This window comes from Erpetoichthys calabaricus, chromosome 2 (genome assembly GCF_900747795.2).
Source record: "Erpetoichthys calabaricus chromosome 2, fErpCal1.3, whole genome shotgun sequence".
NCBI lineage: Eukaryota > Metazoa > Chordata > Cladistia > Polypteriformes > Polypteridae > Erpetoichthys > Erpetoichthys calabaricus.
This window is the reverse complement of record NC_041395.2, coordinates 323,585,284-323,608,485: the sequence shown is the minus strand read 5'-3', so window position 1 is coordinate 323,608,485 and position 23,202 is coordinate 323,585,284. Positions and strand designations below refer to the sequence as shown.

The 23,202-nt window shown below is 40.1% G+C and overlaps 1 protein-coding gene across 1 annotated transcript in view; it reads right to left on the bottom strand.

Annotated features, from left to right (window-relative positions):
• tm9sf3 (transmembrane 9 superfamily member 3) overlaps positions 1-23,202 on the bottom strand; it is a 135,027-nt gene that overhangs the window by 52,387 nt on the left and 59,438 nt on the right. Inside the window, exons 5-7 of the mRNA XM_028796001.2 lie at positions 13,722-13,799; positions 11,589-11,720; positions 786-952 (exon numbers count right to left, since the gene is read on the bottom strand). Of these exons, the coding sequence (XP_028651834.1) occupies positions 786-952; positions 11,589-11,720; positions 13,722-13,799 (377 nt within the window). The remainder of the gene's footprint in view (positions 1-785; positions 953-11,588; positions 11,721-13,721; positions 13,800-23,202) is intronic.

The following is a 23,202-nucleotide window of genomic DNA, read 5'->3' as shown; positions in this document are numbered from 1 at the left end:
TTTTTTTCTCTGTTTTTATGTGTTGTTCCAATGCACATCAAGGAAATAAACGTGTATACCAAAACATTTGTAATTGCAACAATTTTCTAGGAGAAATGGTGCATTTTCTGGGAAAATTCCAGGGGTGCCGATAATTTCGGCCATGACTGTACATTACGTTGAAGTAAAAAAAAAAAAAAAAAAAAAAAGTTTACAGACATTCTGGCATCCCATCCTGGGTTGGCTGCTGCCTGAAGTGTGATGCTGCTAGGACAGGATTAGGTAGAAAAACCACATTCCGGACAAAGATGGTTTAGAACATGGATATGCTAGAGGGATTTATCAATCAATATTCATTCATTCATTCATCCTTTATCCAACCCGCTATATCCTAACACAGGGTCACGGGAGTCTGCTGGAGCCAATCCCAGCCAACACAGGGCGCAAGGCAGGAACAAACCCCGGGCAGTGCGCCAGTCCACCACAGGGCACACACATACACCAAGCACACACTAGGGACAATCAATATTCATATTATCTTAATATTAAAGATGTATAGACAATAAGGAACTTAAGTTAATTTTCATTCTTTTCATTTAGTCTGTACCAATATCACAAAATAGACAAAATAAGAACATTTAGCAAATTAATATTTATTTGCCAGCCTATTAAATACAGTGAAAATTAATTCTTTTTAACAGAATTCTTGGGTGCTTCAAGATAAAGCTCTCCTTTTATTACATGCAAACAAACTAAGTTTCTCAGCAAACTCAAATGGTATCACTCTTTAGATTAGAAAAACTTACTCTGTATAAAGATCTTCAATCATTGCTACAATGATAACAATCAAGGACACTGAAAAAATCTGGCAGCCTGATCCAATCAGAGAGGAGAATATCAGAGGATGGCTGGATGGTCTGAACACATCACCATGGACCTGTTTCCATCCATATTCATCACCCAAATCTCTATCCTGTGAAAATAAAAAAGGGATTTAGTGTGGGCAGAGTCCTCAATACAAATGCCTAAAAATGTCCATAAGCCTAAGTTCAGGTGACATAAACAGTTTAAGCATCATTTAACCGCACTGGCTTTCTAAAACTCTGTAAAAAGTCAGTTGTTACAGGATCAATAGAAAGTGCCTTGCTTCCAGGAAATTCCTAGATTATGTTTCATTTATCCATTTTCTGAACCCTGTTTAATCTAACTGTAGGTCTGACCGCAGATTTATCTGAAAAAGCAGTAACACAAAAACACTTTTGCATGAAATTTAGGATTACATGTATGAGGTGAGACACAAAAATAACTGGACTGGGCTTGGGGCTTTCCTGGAAAACCTTCTGAAGGTCGGCCGGATATGAATCATAGAACTATATCCCCTCCTACATGCCTTCTCAAACCACCAAATGGCTAGGTATATCCTGCGAATAGCCTAGTCAGTATTGGCACAACAATTGCTACACAAGTTGATACGATAATGTCGGGTGAAAAAAATCAAACCGCAAATCAACATCAAATTTCTCATGAATTTTCTCTTTTTCAGTAAAGCAGTTTTTGACTGACAAAAACATTCCTGTTCTCGATCATCCTCCCTATTCGCTCAATTTAGTGCCCTTTGATTTTTACTTGTTCCCGAAAATCAAAAGTGACCTGAAGGGAACATGTTTTTCTTCAATGGATGAAGTGAAGACAAAAACAGCAAGCCTATTGAAGGGCCTCAAGCAAGAAGACTTCCAGTACTGTTTCAATCAATGGAAGATACGTATGGAGCAGCATAGAGATCAGGAGGGGGAGTATATAGAAGTTAACAATGTTTAAAATGCTGTAATTCATCAATAAATATATATATATTTTTTTACCAATCTCACCTCGTATCTACACAAACTGTTATGAAAGATAAAAAATGTAAACACTGTGGTGCACTTTTATGAGATTCATAAGCAATGCCATCTCATGCCAAGCGGCTGCCTTCTTTACCAATTGTGCATGTTTTATCTATGCACATATGGCTTCTTATCTCACGTCAAACAGTTGCTACTAGCTTCATCAGCAAGTCCAAGCTGTTTGAACCAAGTAAGCATGAGCATGTGTCCTACGACTGTCACCGAGAGCACATCCTCAATTGGCTGATGTTTCCTTGGAGTCAGCTTTGTGCCTCAGACACTTTAGTTCAGTAGATGGTCATGTGAAGCAGATAAAGCAGGTACAGAAAGTGGAACAAAGTGGGGGAAAAGAGGATTTCATTTTAGGTAATTCAAAAATAAAATATGGAAGATCTTCATCTGGCAAGTGTTTAACCTGTTTGTTTTGACACAAAGAATTCTAGTCATATCCACCCAGTTTCCTTGTGAGGAAATTTTAGAATTTTAATGGACTCCAACTGAGGTCACTTAACTGAACATGGTACTGGTCTAAAAGAAAAATCTTAATTGAAATACATTGAAACTGGCTTTGCTTTTGTAAAATGGTGTGATTTCTAGTGTAAATTTGTTTAAGAGTTATAGTGTCTTCAGCTTTCAGGTTTAAATCAATGACCTGCCTTTTAGCCACGTCAGAAAATCTCAATGCTGGCCTTGCATTTTAATTCATATCAGTTGTAAGGCTCTCTAACACTGAAAGTACATACACGATGTTCCATATGAATTAACACTATGCTTCTTGTTTCTTGAACCTTGACTTTCCTTCCAAACTCAAAAAAGATAGGATGCGTGGAAATATTAAATGGGCCTGGGTTTACAGAAGTCTATCTCCCACTTAAAATGTTGTAGAAAATGATGCATCTCTGCCACGTGCCTTTACAGGGATCATGAAATTTTAAAGTATCAAGTGTCAAAAGCTCCACAACAGTCCTACCCTAGATGAATCAAAGTCATACAACACCACCAATAATGTATGGTAAAAGTCCAAGGTCTCTAATTGCATTAAATCAATTTCTACCTACTTGGTGCACAGTTTATGGAATGTTAGCTCTACATATCTGAATGTTTTGAACTTAAAAACTTTAAGAACATAGAGGAGGTAATTCCTAAGAATCGTGCTTTGTAAAACATGGATTGGTGACTACTTCAAAAGAAGAAACACTCCACTTCCATCTGAAGTGCTACCTGTTCTAAAAATAAAAATGTTTGATTTCTATAAATTGAAGCTATTTTTTAATCATGATATTTGACATGTCCAGCAGATTTTTAATAATGACTTGCTCTTTGGTTACGAGACAATGGTTTGACATATCCCTCGCTAAACTATATAAAACAGCCACTGAACATTTTGAACATTTGTAGTTCTGCTACTTACATTTCCAGAATGTTATTTAAAAACATTTTTCATATATAAAGAGTCAGACTTCATTTTGCAACAGTTCACTGTTTTGCATAGACATAAATGAAAGCCAGGCTCCAGTTGTCTTTACTGAACACTGCAGATTCTGACTGGAAGAAGGGACCTCTCCTCGGGTAGGTATAAAAATTTTAGAATACAAGCACATCTTTTGAATTTCCTCTGTGGTATTGTCCTGTTCCTTTGTTACATGTTCTATACACGTTACCTGTGCACCCCCTCTTTACATTTGTAATGTTTCAGATAACTGAAGTAATAGTATGGAAGAAAAGCAACAGGCATGATGCAATGTTGATCCAACCTAGAAGAAAATGTCTTTACGGGGAAAAGAACCTGCCTTAGTTACTAGCTTGGGCTGAAACTTGCATTACTTACACATCTATCAGAGTAATTCTTATGGAGGGGAAAGGAACCGTTCAGTATATTACATCTGTCTGCTACTAAGCTAGGTGTTCTCACATTGTGGCTATTACACATAGCAAACATGTGCTTGCTGTTCTATGCATTATCCATCCTTCAGGGTTATCATGTAGTTTTAAGCATTCAGACTCCTTGATATTTCAAATACTAACACTGACTGACAGTGAATTCTGATGGAAACTATTGTAATCAAAACTGCTTCAGGCATAACTGTGGTGTCATCACTTCAGTTAATGACATGTAATACAATATTTTCCTTGTGTAGTATTTAGGTGTTTGGAGTGTTAGAATGATTTTCTATCTTTTGTGGTGACATTACAACATAAATTTATTTCTTGTATAGGCTAAAGAAACCTGGTGGAGTCTATGGGTCGTGGACCTGATGCAGTTATTGCAAGAAAGGGATATGCAACAAAATATTAAGTATTTTTGACTTTAACATATAGGAAAACATTCTGTTCCAATACTTTTGTTCATTTGAAAAACTAAGTGGTTTGATACAAAATGTGCTATCTTCTATGTTGTTTAACATATCTAGATGTAAATACCTGGGAATAAAAGCTGAAACTCTGATCTCTCTTCTCATATTCATCTTTTGATCTCAAACACAAATGTCTTCAGTGCACAGCAAAAAAACAAATTGGCCATGCTGCTCCAATATTTTTGAAGGGGACTGTAAATGTGAAAATATTAATATTGTGTGTGCTTTTGCTTCCCTCTCCTTTTATGTAGACACAGTTTTTCCACCTGATTTCCATAAGAAATAATTCACAACTTGTGTGTGTCTGATGTGTATGAGAAAAACAAGAGCATCTCAATTCTGACAGTGTAAATTTAGTTATTGTTTTAGTACTATGTGGTACTTTTGTATTATTCAGGGACATCAATATCAACTAATTGATAACATTGATACACAATTATTTATCTCTATTCATAATCAAACTTTATATTTAAATATTTTTGCACTTAGGGAGGTCAAAAACCGTGGTGGAATTTTTTTCATGATTACATATGAATTACCTAGATTATGTGCAAAATAAAACGTGTTATAGTCACCTAAAAACAGAGAAAGTGGTAATATCATATGTTTGTTGGAATAAATTGCTATAGGTAAAACTGTATTTACCTACATTTAGTTATGATAATGATGGCGGAAATATAAAAAAAAAAAATCATAAAATTAAAAGTATTACCAGGAACACAACAGGGATGTAGCAGCTTACTGCTTCCATTACATCTTTATATTTACATGGCATGTTCAATGTTTACATGTTTACAGATGTGTCCGGAAGCTTAAGGACAGCAGGAAGGTAAAGAGTAGAACTGAGGGTAGGAACTTTGAATGTTGGCAGTATGACTGGTAAGGGGGGGGAGAGTTAGCAGATGTGATGGAGAGAAGGAAGGTTGATATATTGTGTGTGCAAGAGACTAAATGGAAGGAGAGTAAGGCCAGGTGGATTGGAGGTGGATTCAAATTGTTCTAGCATGGTGCAGATGGGAGGGGAAATGGGGTAGGGATCATACTAAAGGAGCAGTATGTCAAGAGTGTTTTGGAGGTGAAAAGAGTGTTGGACAGAGTGATGATTATGAAGCTGGAAACTGAAGGTGTGATGATGAATGTTGTTAGTGCATATGCCCCGCAAGTTGGGTGTTCGATGGATTATAAAAGATTTCTGGAGTGAGTTGGATGAGGTGATGAACAGTGTACCCAAGGGACAGAAAGTGGTGGTTGGAGCGGATTTCAATAGACATGGTGAAGGGAACAAAGGGGATGAGCAGGTGATGGGTAGGTATGGTGTCAAGGAAAGAAATGAAAAAGGACAGAGGATAGTGGATTTTGCAAAAAGGATGGGCATGGCAGTAGTTAATACATATTTTAAGAAGAGGGAGGAACATAGGGTGACGTACAAGATATAAGGTGCCTCAAGAGGAGTTGTGGTATTGTATGAGGAGGTCGGGAGTGGCAGAGAAATATGTACTGTAAGAGTTGTACAGGATATGTAGGAGGAACGTGTGACAGTGGTGAGAACTGCAGTAGGAGTGACAGATGCATTCAGTGTGGAGGTGGGATTACATCAGGGATCAGCTCTGAGCCCTTTCTTATTTGCAATGGTGATGGACAGGTTGACAGACGAGATTAGTCAAGAGTCCCCATGGACTGTGATGTTTGCCGATGACATTGTAATCTGTAGCGAGAGTAGGGAGCAGGTCGAGGAGACCCTGGAGAACTGGAAGTTTGCTCTAGAGAGGAGAGAAATGAAGGTCAGTAGGAACAAGACAGAATACAGGTGTGTAAATAAGAGGGAGGTCAGTGGAATGGTGAAGATGCAAGGAGTACAGTTGGTAAAGGTGGATGAGTTTAAATACTTGGGATCAACAATTCAGAGTAATGGGTATTGTGGAAAAGAGGTGAAAAAGAGAGTGCAGGCAGGGTGGAATGGGTGGAGAAGAGGTGTCAAGAGTGATTTGTGACAGACGGTTATCAGCAAGAGTGATAGGGAAGGTCTACAGGAGAGTAGTTAGACCAGCTATGTTATATGGTTTGGAGATGGTGGCACTGACCAGAAAGCAGGAGACAGAGCTGGAGGTGGCAGAGTTAAAAGATGTTAAGATTTGCATTGGGTGTGACGAGTGACGAGGATGGACAGGATAAGAAATGATAACATTAGAGGGTCATCTCAAGTAGTAAGGCTGGGAAACAAAGTCAGAGAGGTGTGATTGTGTTAGTTTGGACATGTGCAGAGGAGAGATGCTAGGTATATTTGGAGAAGGATGCTAAGGATAGAGCTGCCAGGAAAGAGGAAAAGAGGAAGGCCTAAGAGAAAGTTTATGGATGTGGTAAGAGAGGACATGCAGGTGGTGGGTGTAACAGAACAAGATGGAGAGGACAGGCAGATACGGAAGAAGACGATCCACTGTGGCAACCCCTAACAGGAGCAGTCAAAAGAAGAAGTTGTTCAATGTTTACATGTTATTGTTAAACGGATTATATATATATATAAATTCAAATAAAATGAATAATTGTTATTGAAAGAATATGAATTAATTTTAATACTGGTTTTAATATCATGTATTCATTTATATTTCCACTAGCCAACCCGCGGTGTACCATACGCCGCATAATCAGGCCGCTTTTTTAATGATTTTTAAGCACAGGGAGAAAATTAACATTTGAAAAATCGGTAATGTAATAAATCACCAAGAAAAGTAACATTTCATGTGCCCACCCAACTTGTCACCCGAGTCGTTTTCCTCTTTGCACAGTCCACATGCACCTGTGAGTCATGTAGACTTTTCATTGTTGTTTGCGGTTTTGGCTGCTTTTCTATATATAATCCACCAAGTCACCCGACCATGGTAGTACCGAGGGGTTGTACAAAGGGCAGGGACGTAATCAGTGCAAGCGTATGACCTGCTAGCCATGTTTTTGAAAGTTTGGCTCTGTGCCTTATTAATTGTCATCGCAAAGGCAAATCTAACAGGAAATTGTCTTTGTGTTAAAGTAAAAGGCAAATTATCCGCGACAAACAAACTGTTTTACACACTGCATACCAACCCGCGGCGTAGTATACGCAGCATAATCACGCCGCTTTTTAAATGTTTTTTAAGCAGAGGGAAAAAAATGAACATTTGCAAAATCCGTAACGCTGCTTTCAGTAAGTACAATGCACACGCGTTTAATTTGTCGGCCACTTTTTGACAGCCGTCTTTTCTGGTTTGGGCTGCTTTTACAGTGTTACCGCTTGTGCATATTAAATCTTGAAATCCTTCGAGTAACTAATTAACTAACTAACTAACACCCACCCACCCAGCTTGTGTGAAAAAAATGCGCCGGTTTTTCATCATTTTGTTGCAGCCTATCAAAGACTTGCTGATCATGTTTTCTAGACTCAATATACATTGTTTTTTCACTCGGCGCGAAGGCGCACATTCATCTCGGATTATTACATCCAGCTAGTCTGCTAGACTAATCTGCTACACGGCTGCATTTGAAAAACCGACTTATCCCGGATGAGTTACACCGGCATTAATGATTAGGAATCTGGTTGGAACAAAACCCTGCATCCACAGAGGTTCACTAGGACAGAGTTTGGGAAACACTGCGGAACAGAGACGAAACCGACTCAGGTGAGGAGTGGGGGTGGGCAAAGTAGTTGCAGCTATTGATTATTCAGTGTTGTTTGCCTGGGTGTCTGATCTGCGTTGACTGACATGGCTATTTTCTGCGTATCCCATGGTTGTCTTCCGGCAGTGTGAATGCCTCGAGAGACAGGGCGTCCTTGTGTGGTGAGTTGTTGCAGTTTGTGACCACCTCGCTGACGTTATCCCAATGTTGGCAAACAAAGCCAACAGCCATGTTGCGAAGTTTGAGAGCAACAGTTTCGTCAATGACATTTTTCCAAAAAAACCCGACTGATAGAAACAAACAGTTACCTGATGCAGGAATTTCTATAACATTGAAAGAAGTGTTGTTTCCATGAAATACATTTGAAGCCGTAGCCATGGAGGGCAAAAGAACAGTCAACGTGGCTCACAGCTGGATTTGGACAGCAGCACAGACAAAAGCGAGTATGTGTTTGATGAGCTGTTCGAGTTGGCGGTGGGGTAGAGTTTCTGGGCGGGGCTTCGTTGTTCGTTTCCCATGGTTTTCGATGGTGGACGTGGTCGGGTGTCGTAACCGAAACGAATAATGAAAAGTCAACGTGGCTCAAAGGTGCATGTGGACTCCTAGCACAGACGAAAGGGACTAACTGGGTGGTCGTTGAGTTTTTGCATCCGGGCACATGAGCAGGCAGTGTGAATGCCTAGAGAGCGAGGGTAGATGCGGGCCGGGGAAAACGGAGTGTTGGTGGGTGGGGAAACGTCTTCCGTGTTCCTGCAGGACCATCTAAGAAGACGCATGTTTGTCGCGGATGCGAATTGCTGTATGTAGCGTGTAAAACAGTTTGCTATGGTGCACGCAGTCGTGCGTCGTAACCGAAAAGTCAACGTGGCTCAGAGGTGCATGTGTACTGTAGGACAGATGAACATAAATGACGCCGTTTTTTCTGAGTCGTCGCGTCCGAGTTGGTGGGCGTGGCTCTGCGAGTTGTCGTCGTATCCAATGGTCATAGAGTTGGTGGGCGTGGCACCTTCCTGCGTGCGCCATGGGCGTCTTACTTGTCGGCGGCTTAGTGAATTATATATATAGATGATACAAAAAACTTGGATGTTGTTGAAATAAAATTTTTCTAAAATTTCATATCTGTTTGCTTTTTATCATTATAAATATCTACACAAAATCTGAATCCTCTATCTGTATTTATAACTACAGTTTACTTGAAAATTCGTGAAAATATTCAGTTAAAGTACCACTTCCAGTTGCCAGAAGTGGCCCAAAAGTTGATAGGATTCCTTATTTTTGATATAAAGTAGGTGTACAAAATCCCATTATCTAGAGTTAGGTCCATAAACTTTTGGACGGAGACAACTTTTTTTTATAATTTTGGTTCTGTACATTACCACAATGAATTTTAAATGAAACAACTCAGATGCAGTTGACGTGCAGACTTTCAGCTTTAATTCAGTGGGGTGAACAAAATGATTGCATAAAAATGTGAGGCAACTAAAGCATTTTTTAACACAATCCCTTCATTTCAGGGGCTCAAAAGTAATTGGACAAATTAAATAACTGGAAATAAAATGTTCATTTCTAATACTTGGTTGAAAACTCTTTGCTGGCAATGACAGCCTGAAGTCTGAACTCATGGACATCACCAGATGCTGGGTTTCCTCCTTTTTAATGTTCTGCCAGGCCTTTACTGCAGCAGCTTTCAGTTGCTGTTTGTTTGTGGGCCTTTCTGTCTGAAGTTTAGTCTTCAACAAGTGAAATGCATGCTCAATTGGGTTAAGATCAGGTGACTGACTTGGCCATTCAAGAATTTTCCCCTTCTTTGCTTTAATAAACTCCTGGGTTGCTTTGGCTGTATGTTTTGGGTCATTGTCCATCTGTATCATGAAACGCCGCCCAATCAATTTGACTGCATTTAGCTGGATTTGAGCAGACAGTATGTCTCTGAACACCTCAGAATTCATGCGGCTGCTTCTGTCCTGTGTCACATCATCAATAAACACTAGTGTCCCAGTGCCACTGGCAGCCATGCACGCCCAAGCCATCACACTGCCTCCACCGTTTTTTACAGATGATGTGGTATGCTTTGGATAATGAGCTGTTCCACGACTTCTCCATACTTTTTTCTTGCCATCATTCTGGTAGAGGTTGATCTTGGTTTCATCTGTCCAAAGAATGTTTTTCCAGAACTGTGCTGGCTTTTTTAGATGTTCTTTAGCAAAGTCCAATCTAGCCTTTCTATTCTTGAAGCTTATGAGTGGCTTGCACCTTGCAGTGCACCCTCTGTATTTATCTTTCATGCAGTCTTCTCTTTATGGTAGACTTGGATATCGATACGCCTACCCCCTGGAGAGTGCTGTTCACTTGGTTGGCTATTGTGAAGGGGTTTCTCTTCACCATGGAAATGATTCTGCAATCATCCACCACTGTTGTCTTCCGTGGACGTCCAGGTCTTTTTGCGTTGCTGAGTTCACCAGTGCTTGCTTTCTTTCTCAGGATGTACCAAACTGTAGATTTTGCCACTCGTAATATTGTAGCAATTTCTCGGATGGGTTTTTTCTGTTTTCGCAGCTTAAGGATGGCTTCTTTCACCTGCATGGAGAGCTCCTTTGACCGCATGTTGTCTGTTCACAGCAAAATCTTCCACATGCAAGCACCACACCTCAGATCAACTCCAGGCCTTTTATCTGCTTAATTGATAATGACATAACGACAGACTTGCCTACACCTGCCCATGAAATAGCCTTTGAGTCAATTGTCCAATTACTTTTGAGCCCCTGAAATGAAGGGATTGTGTTAAAAAAATGCTTTAGTTGCCTCACATTTTTATGCAAATTGTTTTGTTCACCCCACTGAATTAAAGCTGAAAGTCTGCACTTCAACTGCATCTGAGTTGTTTCATTTAAAATTCATTGTGGTAATGTACAGAACCAAAATTAGAAAAAAGTTGTCTCTGTCCAAATATTTATGGATCTAACTATGTCAAAGCGTTCAAGTTATCTTTTTATACACAGAGACATAATTTCAAAAATGGTATTTTCAGACTCAGGAAGGTCTAAAAAGGTCAAGATTCATTGAAATCTCGAGGTTGAATTTTTTCATGATTACTATAGTTCTCTATACAATGTATATAAGAAAGTAAAAATGGAAAAACCACAATGTACAAAAGAGTGAATGGGCATACTTCAGTGAGGTTTTGTAGAACTATGCCTTTTAAAGTAGATTTACCAAAAACCATGAAAAACTTGAGTTTTTTACAGCAATTTATTTTACCTGTACTACAATACATTTCCTAAAACACTGAGCACTTTTCTGAACAACCTTTTTATGTGAATCACAAGAAACCTGTGGCTGAAGGAAAAAAAACACTGTCTCAAAGATATTTTTTTTAAAGAAAGGTTCTTTTTATAGGAACTCTAGTGTGAGAATTAACAATAAAACATTAAAAGAATGCTTCACTTTTTACATGTTACACTCCTTTTACTCTCCACACAGATGCCGAAATGGGTAAGAGTGTAACGCTGCCAAATGACATACCAAAATGAGGTCACATTAGGAAAAATGAAGGGCAACTAGAACATGGAAGAAAGAAACAGGAACACAGCAAATAAGAAAAGTCTAAAGATATATTCTCTTCTTTCACATTCCTGGTTGGGTATCTAAGAGTCAGAAATGTAATTTCTTCCGGCCAGATTTTTAAGGAAAAAGCTTTACCAACACAAAAATGTAATAAAATACTAACCATGTCGTCCATTTCTTCCTCTTTACTATATCTTGCATAATCTTTCCGCAATGTTCTCATAAGAATCATTGAAACCAGCCCCACAAGAAAAATAACCATCATAAATGAGTTAAAGATAGAAAACCAATGAATCTGAAAAAAAAAGAAAGATCAAGATTGAGATTCACGGGTACAGGTATCATTGAAATCAAGGTCCCATTCAGTGAAAAATAATTATGCACTGCCATTTACTGTTATGCACAAACTTAAGATTTACAGCAGTAGAAGAGCTAGAAGTGTATTTGTTTCAATCCATTTAAAGAGTAGTATATGGATTTGATACACTTTCCACCCAACGATTCATTCAAGAGTTATGAAAACAACTGCCACAAAGTCATCATGATTAGGCCATCATTAGGAATAGATTATACATGTGCAACTTGAGAAAACACATTTTTACATACGCTTTGATTAAAAACATTCAAACTCAAAATTTTCCAATTTCACACATATCATGTTACCAAACAATTCATGCGTTAAGTAAATTAATGTATTGACTGTATTTCCATAAGTTTTTCTCCAAAATATTAAGAGACAGATCTATTTCAGCGTTTAATCATTATGTCAAATTTTCAGTCAAAGTTTGCATGCACCAAGTTGACTGTCTCTTTAAAAAGCATTGATGATTCCCAAAATTGATGTAATTACTTTTAGCATTTTCAGGGTTGCTAATTGTAATGATTAGTGGTTAATTGGGACAAATGTGGCTGCATATAAGGGCCTACCTGTACACTCAGTGCCTTTTTGTGGTTAAGACATTGAAGAAATTAAAAGAACTGAGTCAATGCCTTAAGAGGAAAACTGTGCATCTTCACAAGTCAGGTTCCTCTTTAGCAGCCATCTCCAAAAGGTTTAAGGTACCATGAGCAAATGCAAAAATCAAGTGCATGGTAAATATAAAAAGCTGAAGACCATACAATTATTCAGGAAAGAGGCACAAATTGACCCCAGGGATGAACAAAGCTTGCTTTGAAAGGTTAAACTGAACCTCAATGTAACTAAGGAACTGATGAAGGAGCTGAAGATATCAGAAGCCAAAGTGTCCTCATCCACCATTAAGAATACTTCATTCACCATGGCCTAAAAGGTCAACCAAGTTAAAAACCATTACTTCAAGATCAGGGGGGAAAAAAAAGTTTGCAGTTACCCTCTAGGACAAGGAGGAGTGTTGAACTATTTGGCTTTAATGATCAGAGAGATGTATGAAGCCTGAAGGGGGCAGCTCTTAATGCAAAGAACACTATCCCAACTAGAAAACACAGGGAAGTTAGCATCATATTGTAGTGGTATTTTGCTGGGAAATAGACTGGTGCACTTAATAAAACAGATGTCATCATGAAGAAGGGGCAATATTTAGAAATTCCAAAACAATACCTCAAAAGATATCTGCCAGAAATCTAAAGCTTCATCACAAATTTGTCTTCTAACCAAACAATAATCCCAAGCATATTTTCAAAGTTGTAACAAAATGGCTTGCAGACAATAATGTATTACAGTGCCCTGACCTGAATCGCATGGAAAATCTGTGGACTGAACAGATGAAAAAAAAAGAGCAAGGTTGCCCTCAAATTTGACTCAATTACACCAGTTCTGTCAGGAGGAATAGGCCACAATTCTGTCAAAATATTGTGAGAAGACTGTGGAAGTATATCAAAGGCATTTGCTTCAGGTTAAGCAATTTAATGGCAGAATCAAATGCTAAATTGATGTATGTAAATGTAGGACCCACTGACAATTTTACATGATGGTTAAAAGTTGATATTAAATCTGTATCTTATTTTTTTTTTTTTAAAAATCATATAAATTAAGTAGATAAATTTAATGATTTAACACGTGACTTGTTTGGTAAAATTGTATGTGTGAAGTAATCTTGAGTTTGAAAGTTTAGAACCTTATAGTCTGAAATGTACAATCTCCAGAAGCACCAAGTCAAAATTTTAATCATATTATAATACTGTACTTTCTCATAAATGACATTCAGTAAAAAGTAAAGAAAAAGAGCAACAAGTAAAATGTTGAATCAAACTTTGGAATAGGCCCATCATTTTATACTAAATCAAATATTTCATGGGAAAACAGGATTAAAACTCTTACTCTGTGTTGAAAGAAGGACGGATCGAGGTATTTGTCAAATCTGTCTTCAAACTTTACATCTGATTTTTTCCATTTCACCTGCAAATGAAAAATTATTCATAGATTAAGTCATTAAAATAATCAATATTAGTAGTAGTCGCCAGCCAAGGTTATCCAAGTGTCCCTAGAAGATTGAGAACCCCAATCCTCAAGCCAAAGATTACGGGGCATTGGCAGCAGAAGGATTTGTTTGGAAGTGGCTTCCACATGTGCAAGTTCTTCCACTCTCTTCTTTTTAGATCAGTTTTTCTCCTGTCTCATTAATCAAGCATCTGTTACAGGGAGTACAGTGATACCTTGACTTACGTGTGTCCCAAATAATGAGTTTTTTGAGATACGAGCAGTCTCTTGGCCGATTTTTTGCTTTGAGTTGAGAGCTAAAATTTGGGTTATGAGCCAGCTTCAGATATCCCACCCCACCGCTAGTTTGTGCAGCTCACCACTAGTTTGTGCAGCTCACCACAGTGAACGCCGCAACATCCCGTGTCTCACTCGTTCACGTTAAGCAGTTAGCTCGCAGTGGAAGCTTCAGTGTTGTGCTCGCATTGGTGCTTGCAGTTATTTTACAAAACTTTGTTTTTCCAACTATGGGTCCGAAGAAAGTGAGTGCAAAGGACAGTGCAGAGAAGAAGCAGCGGATGATGTGCATTGAATTAAAGAAAGAAATTATAGAAAAACATGAGCAAGGTGTGCGTGTAGTCGATTTGGCAAAGCAGTATAAGCGCAGCACTTCTACAATCTGCACCATACTGAAGCAGAAGGAGTTGATAAAGGCTATAACGCCAGCCAAGGGCGTTAAAATCATTTCTAAACAGCGGACATCTATCCATGAAAATATGGAGAAGCTGCTGATTGTGTGGTTGACGAAGAAGCAGCTCGCAGGACATACTGTGACAGAGGCTATAATCTGCGAGAAGGCACGACCAAATTACGCTGATTTGCATTAGCAGACCCCAGGCACTTCGACAGACTTGGCATCGGGCGAGCCGTTTAAAGCCAGTCGGGGCTGGTTCGAGAATTATAAAAAAAAGGACCAGCATTCACTCTGTTGTCAGGCATGGTGAGGCAGCGAGCACAGATATGAAGTCAGCTGAGGATTACCTCAAAACTTTTGCAGGAATTATAGCGGCCGAAGGATACATCACCCAGCAAGCCTGGACATGGATGAAGGTGACATCAATGAGTTCATCGAGGAGCACTCTGAGGAACTGACAACGGAGGAGCTAAAGGAGCTACAGACGCAGCAGCACACAGAGGTTTTGCAGGAAATAAGTGACGCAGGAGGAAGTTATCTCTACAATTGAGATAAAGGAAATGTTGGGAATGTGGGAAAAACTTTCAGACTTTATTCAAAAGAAACATCCAGAAAAAGTTTCAACTGGGCACACGACAGCGCTATTTAATGACACTTGCATGACGCATTTTAGAAACATTCTAAAAGGGAGGATGAAACAGTCCTCATTGGACAGGTTTTTTTCGAAAACCCTTGCAGATGAAAGTGAGGAAAGGTGCGGCGAAAAGGGCAAAAATCAGTGAATAACATTCAGTTATTCAGTTGAGCCTGTCTTCACCACCTCTGTCAGCATCTTCAACTCGTCTGATCTCCAAGGTAAATGCTGTACATTATACTGTACATAACAAAACCAGTTTACTGCAGTACATTCTATTGTATTGTGTTTTTATACAATATTCGTTATTAATAAGTACATTTTTCTTATTTAAAAACATGTAACAAAAAAATTGCAGTGTTTTTTGGGGGTCCAGAACGGATTAATGGAATTTCAGTTCATTCAATGGGAAAAACTGATTTGAGATAAGAGCATTTTGACTTACAAGCTCGGTCACGGAACGAATTAAACTTGTATCTCATGCAAACTCCACACAGGGAGGACCCGGGAAGCGAACCCGGGTCTCCTAACTGCGAGGCAGCAGCGCTACCCACTGCGCCACCTATATGTCTACTGGAAACTTCATAATGTGTTTGTATCACAAAAAAATAAAAATACACTAAAATGTAATAAAGTAGAATTGTGTTTTACAGAATTGATTTCTATGCACCATATATAGTGATATGTCCCATGAAATTCCTTTATATTTGTTCTAAAGTACAGCTAACTTGGTAGTAGATTTAAATACAAATGTACATCAATAGCAGAATAACAGCATGAAGGAAATGTGGGATGGAATGAAGATTATCACTGGCTGCAGCTCAAAGCGGGATACCACCATCGAGAGAGACGTGAAGAGAGCAAACCAAATGAACAACTTCTTTAACAGGTTTGACCACCCTAACCCACTCTCACTCTCACCTCGGAGTACTGCAACCTCCACACATCCTTCTGCTGATACCAGCATAGGAGAGACATCCCCACCCAGAATTACAACAGCGCAGGTGAGCAGAGCGCCGAGGAGACTTTGTGCCAGCAAAGCAGTGGGTCCAGATGGAGTATCGCCACGACTGCTGAAGGTCTGTACATCGGAGCTGGGGGGTCCTCTACAGAGCATCTTCAACCTGAGCCTGGAACAGGGGAGAGTCCCGAGGCTTTGGAAAACATCTTGCATCACCCCAGTCCCAAAGGTATCACATCCTAGTGAGCTGAATGACTTTCGGCCTGTTGCTATGACATCACATGTGATGAAGACCATGGAGAGGCTGCTGCTTCACCACCTTAGGCCACAGGTTCAACACGCCCTTGACCCTCTGCAGTTTGCATATCAGGAGAAGGTGGGAGCGGAGGATGCCATCATCTATATGCTACACCGATCCCTCTCCCACTTAGACAGAGGCAGTGGTGCTGTAAGAATTATGTTTCTAGACTTCTCTAGCGCCTTCAACACAATCCAACCTCTGCTCCTTAGGGACAAGCTGACAGAGATGGGAGTAGATACATACCTAGTGGCATGGATCGTGGACTATCTTAAAGACAGACCTCAGTATGTGCGTCTTGGGAACTGCACGTCTGACATTGTGGTCAGCAACACAGGAGGGCCACAAGGGACTGTACTTTCTCCGGTCCTGTTCAGCCTATATACATCGGACTTCCAATACAACTCGGAGTCCTGCCATGTGCAAACGTTCGCTGACGACACTGCTACTGTGGGCTGCATCAGGAATGGGCTGGAGGAGGAGTATAGGGACCTAATCAATGACTTTGTTAAATGGTGCGACTCAAACCACCTACACCTGAACACCAGCAAAACCAAGGAGCTGGTGGTGGATTTTAGGAGGCCCAGACCCCTCATGGACCAAGTGATCATCAAAGGTGACTGTGTGCAGATGGTACAGACCTATAAATATCTGGGAGTGCAGCTGGATGATAAATTAGGCTGGACTGCCAATACTGATGCTCTGTGCAAGAAAGGACAGAGCCGACTATACTTCCTTAGAAGGCTGGCGTCCTTCAACATCTGCAATAAGATGCTGCAGATGTTCTATCAGACGGTTGTGGCGAGTGCCCTCTTCTACGCGGTGGTGTGCTGGGGAGGCAGCATTAAGAAGAAAGACGCCTCACACCTGGACAAACTGGTAAGGAAGGCAGGCTCTATTGTTGGCATGGAGCTGGACAGTTTAACATCTGTGGCAGAGCGAAGGGCGCTCAGCAGGCTCCTATCAATTATGGAGCATCCACTGCATCCACTAAACAGTATCATCTCCAGACAGAAGAGCAGCTTCAACGACAGACTGCTGTCACTGTCCTGCTCCACTGACAGATTGAGGAGATCGTTCCTCCCCCAAATTATGCGACTCTTTAATTCCACCCGGGGGGGTAAACGTTAACATTTAACATTATACAAAGTTATTGTCTGTTTTTCACCTGCATTATTATCAATCTTTAATTTAATATTATTTATTGTATCAGTATGCTGCTGCTGGAGAATGTGAATTTCCCACTGGGATTAATAAAGTATCTATCTATCGATCTATCTATCTATAGCTTTAAATACAATGCATCTGTGAAATGTTATTTTGTGAGAAAACAGTAATGGAGCCAGACTTCTAGTTCATTCCTGCCAAACCACATTGCATTATGAATGAGACAGAGTGGAATTAGTGCAGGCACACATCTCCAGCTTTCTCATGACATTACACCTTTAGTGTGAGTAAAACAAAATGATTGCATAAGACAGGGGTCAGCAAATAATGGCTCATACGCCAACTGCAGCTTGAAAAAAGATTTTTATTGGCCAGCATTTGTGTCATTTCTTTCCTGCAACATCACTTATTACAGTTACTTTCTTTTCATTGCTGCATTCATTTGAGGTCACTGTCTCTGTACGAGTTACAACTGATCACCCCCGAGCAAATATAGCTTATTTCTGTTGATACTATAGGCCTAGTGCACACCACTAGATTTCCATCATGTCAAAGAAAAGAAAGGTCAGAAATTAAAAAAAAAATGGTAAGAAGAATACTTTTGTGTACCCTAGAAAGAAAAAGTAATTTGTCTGATGTGCCAAAAAAATCTACTGCAGTAATGAAACAGCACAACATCAAATGGCATTACGAGATGAAGCATAAGGCAAAGTTTCCGGAATACATAGAAACGAATGGAGGGAAAAACTTGGAAAAAACATTTCAGGACAGTAAATACTATTTGGGAAAAGACATGAAGAAAATTTAGCGGCAGTCAGAGCTGACTACCGAGTATCACAATTGTTGCTGCATAAGGTAAGCCCTTCACTGAAGGAGAGTTTATGAAGGCAGTGTAATCAAGAGATTGGGAGGAGGTGTTCCCAGAGAAACAGGACTTGTTACAGTCAGTGAATTTATCAGCAAGAACAGTTACCAGATGAGTGGAAGAAATGGCACATGATCTCTTACAGCAGCTCCAAAGCAAAGAGCAGAGATTTATTACTTATTCAATTGCCCTTGATGAGAGTATTGAGGTAGTGGACATTGCACAATTGGTGGTGTTTTTATAAGGCACAGATACAGTGGTGTGAAAAACTATTTGCCCCCTTCCTGATTTCTTATTCTTTTGCATGTTTGTCACACAAAATGTTTCTGATCATCAAACATATTTAACCATTAGTCAAATATAACACAAGTAAACACAAAATGCAGTTTTTAAATGATGGTGTTTATTATTTAGGGAGAAAAAAAATCCAAACCTGCATGGCCCTGTGTGAAAAAGTAATTGCCCCCTTGTTAAAAAATAACCTAACTGTGGTGTATCACACCTGAGTTCAATTTCCGTAGCCACCCCCAGGCCTGATTACTGCCACACCTGTTTCAATCAAGAAATCACTTAAATAGGAGCTGCCTGACACAGAGAAGTAGACCAAAAGCACCTCAAAAGCTAGACATCATGCCAAGATCCAAAGAAATTCAGGAACAAATGAGAACAGAAGTAATTGAGATCTATCAGTCTGGTAAAGGTTATAAAGCCATTTCTAAAGCTTTGGGACTCCAGCGAACCACAGTGAGAGCCATTATCCACAAATGGCAAAAACATGGAACAGTGGTGAACCTTCCCAGGAGTGGCCGGCTGACCAAAATTACCCCAAGAGCGCAGAGACGACTCATCCGAGAGGTCACAAAAGACCCCAGGACAACGTCTAAAGAACTGCAGGCCTCACTTGCCTCAATTAAGGTCAGTGTTCACGACTCCACCATAAGAAAGAGACTGGGCAAAAACGGCCTGCATGGCAGATTTCCAAGACGCAAACCACTGTTAAGCAAAAAGAACATTAGGGCTCGTCTCAATTTTGCTAAGAAACATCTCAATGATTGCCAAGACTTTTGGGAAAATACCTTGTGGACTGATGAGTCAAAAGTTGAACTTTTTGGAAGGCAAATGTCCCATTACATCTGGCATAAAAGGAACACAGCATTTCAGAAAAAGAACATCATACCAACAGTAAAATATGGTGGTGGTAGTGTGATGGTCTGGGGTTGTTTTGCTGCTTCAGGACCTGGAAGGCTTGCTGTGATAGATGGAACCATGAATTCTACTGTCTACCAAAAAATCCTGAAGGAGAATGTCCAGCCATCTGTTCGTCAACTCAAGCTGAAGCGATCTTGGGTGCTGCAACAGGACAATGACCCAAAACACACCAGCAAATCCACCTCTGAATGGCTGAAGAAAAACAAAATGAAGACTTTGGAGTGGCCTAGTCAAAGTCCTGACCTGAATCCAATTGAGATGCTATGGCATGACCTTAAAAAGGCGGTTCATGCTAGAAAACCCTCAAATAAAGCTGAATTACAACAATTTTGCAAAGATGAGTGGGCCAAAATCCCTCCAGAGCGCTGTAAAAGACTCATTGCAAGTTATCGCAAACGCTTGATTGCAGTTATTGCTGCTAAGGGTGGCCCAACCAGTTATTAGGTTCAGGGGGCAATTACTTTTTCACACAGGGCCATGTAGGTTTGGATTTTTTTTTCTCCCTAAATAATAAAAACCACCATTTACAAACTGCATTTTGTGTTTACTTGTGTTATATTTGACTAATGGTTAAATGTGTTTGATGATCAGAAACATTTTGTGTGACAAACATGCAAAAGAATAAGAAATCAGGAAGGGGGCAAATAGTTTTTCACACCACTGTAAATCGTTCAGTATCACTGAGGAGCTAGCTATCCTTCATAGTTTGAGGGGCAAAGTAACTGGAGAAGAACAAATTCTGTGTGTGAAAAACACTTGAGCAGTTGATTTGAATTGGGAGAACTTAAAATGAGTTACAACCAATGGCACAAAGAACATGGCAGGAAAGAAAAGTGGCTTAATAGGGAGAATAAATAATCACATCAACAGGCTTTCTGAAACCAGCTGGTATACACTGCATTATATATCAGCAAGCGGCGTGGAAAAGCTCTCAGTCTTGAAGGTGTAATTGAAAGTTGTCGCATCTACTATAAAATTTAATTTGCTCATGAGCAAATTAAAAATATAAGACTAGGGGGTTTTGCCCCCTGCTCACTTCACTCGCCAACCCCTTCCTCACCTGCCTGCGCTTTGCGCCGTTGTAAAGAGGGGGGGCTGAACACACCCCAAGGAAGACATGTCCGCTTCTCTGAAACCACGCCTAAACGGTGATACAATGGGATACAAAAGCATTTTTTTTAACTCCTCTTTGTTTGATCTGCTGTTGGTTTGCTGCTGCTTTCGTTCTGCGTGACCTGCATTTCGGGTGGTGCTTTAAACGTTTAGAAGCCTGTACAGCACCTGTCCTTTTGTCCACAAACACTATTCTATCTTTTCGCTGTTCCATTATTTCACCGAGTAATATTTTACGTTTGTTTGCGCTAATGTGATCTTTTCACTCATTTTTTTGAGACTTTTGAATTTTCCTACTTCCATTATCTCTAACCTGCTCTGCATGTGTATCACGGGACTTGCTTACAAAGGTTGCAAGTATGACGTGACGTGACTGTCTAGCAGGATGTGAAAGTGTCTCTCTTCAAAAGTGTCTTTCTGTCTCTCTTCCAAAGATCACGTCTCATCGCCAGAAAAAAGTCCCAAGGTTTTTTTACATAATAGAGAGATGTGACCATTGTCATTACGTTTGCAAGACTGAGAGCTAATCTCAGAAAAGTATTTTTGATGAAACCAACGCATAGTACAATGACGTATCGTATCACCCTGAAGTCAGGTGCATGAGAAGAGACCGAGTATTAAGGAGATTTCTTTTTTTTTAAATTATGCTCTGAAATAAGTAGGTTCATGAGAGAAAAAGGAAAGCCTGTCAAAGACAAGTCTGATTCTGCATGGCTCTGGAAGTTGGCATTTCTCATCATTCTCACATAGGAAATAAATGAGATAAACTCCAGTCTGCAAGGAAAGGGGAAACTTGTATGTAATTTATATAGCAGTGTCAAATTGTTTGAAATGTGTCTGCAGTTGTCAAAGGAGCAGATATTAGAGGAGTAAAACTGGATAATTTTCCAGCCTGTGTAGAATAAAAAAAAAAATAAAATAAAAAAAAAAATTCACAGATACATGCTTCCCAAAACACTTACTCATGCAAAAATGTAATTGATGCAGGAGCAGTTTAATCAGAGGATTTCAGAATTTCACTGAACTTGTAGATACCATTAGGTTTTTTGAAAATTCTTTTGACATAACTGTCAATTCAGCACCATCAACTGCAGCTCACTGATTTGCAAAGTACAGTACTTTGAAAGCCAAATACAAAGAATGTGATCTGATTACATTTTACTCTGAAAACAATGGCATGTGGTTATATTAACCTGTACGGAAGCACATACACCTGTGAACAGACAATCCCATGGATGAGAACTAAAATGACAGGGTTCAGATCTAGCCTCTCTGATGACAACTTGAATGCTAATCTGCGGATTGTTATGTTCAAATTAGTCTCACATAATAGCCATTTAGCAGCTCAGAAGTAAGACCACACATTCCACTAACGGTGTTATGATGGACCGAGTCGTCTGGCCCCCAAAGGTGACTTGAGCTTTTACCTTTGGGATAAAAAGTTTGCCGACTCCTGGTACAGGAGAAGTGCATCTCTCTCATTTATGCATCATGGTGGAGTGGACAGAGTGAGAGTATGGCAGTAGGATGTTTCCCTTTTTCTTGTACAGTGGATGAGACAGCATGAATTTAGAACACCTCTCCACCTCCCTTTTCAATGATTAAGGATTTCATTATGATTAATAAATTAGAAATCAGTAAAACAGATGGTACTACAGCCAACTCCGGTAAGATCAGATAAATCCACCCTAACCCCTCAGCTCCCTTTATTGGAGTCAACACACAAGACAGGGAGACAGGGAAAAATCAGGGGACACCATTTTTGTGCTATTTGTGGAGGACTACCTACACACACTGCTCCAATCTTCATTTTTACATCTCTTTCCTTCTGTTTTATGTTCAGTCATTTGCAAAACTTTAACTGTTCAATTTATGCAAGTTGAGGTTCTACAATAGGAATAAATACAGTATGTGAGCTTGTTGTTATTAGACTTCTGTGCTCGTCACGGATTGTCCATAACGAACACCATGTTCAAGCATAGGGGTGTTCATATGTGCACTTGGCACCAGGACACCCTAGGCCTCAGTTCGATAATCGACTTTGTGGTCGTGTCGTCGGACTTTCAGCCACATGTCTTGGACACTCGGGTGAAGAGAGGGGCGGAGCTGTCAACTGATCACCACCTAGTGGTGAGTTGGCTTCGATGGTGGGGGATGATGCCGGTCAGGCCTGGTAGGCCCAAACGTGTTGTGAGGGTCTGCTGGGAACGTCTGGCAGAGCCCCCTGTCAGAAGTAGCTTCAACTCCCACCTCTGCCAGAACTTCGACCACATCCCAAGGGAGGTGGGGGACATTGAGTCCGAATGGGCCATGTTCTGTGCCTCTATTGTTGAGGCGGCTGACTGGAGCTGTGGCTGTAAGGTGGTCGATGCCTGTCGTGGCGGCAATCCCCGAACCCTTTGGTGGACACCGGCAGTGAGGGATGCTGTCAAGCTGAAGAA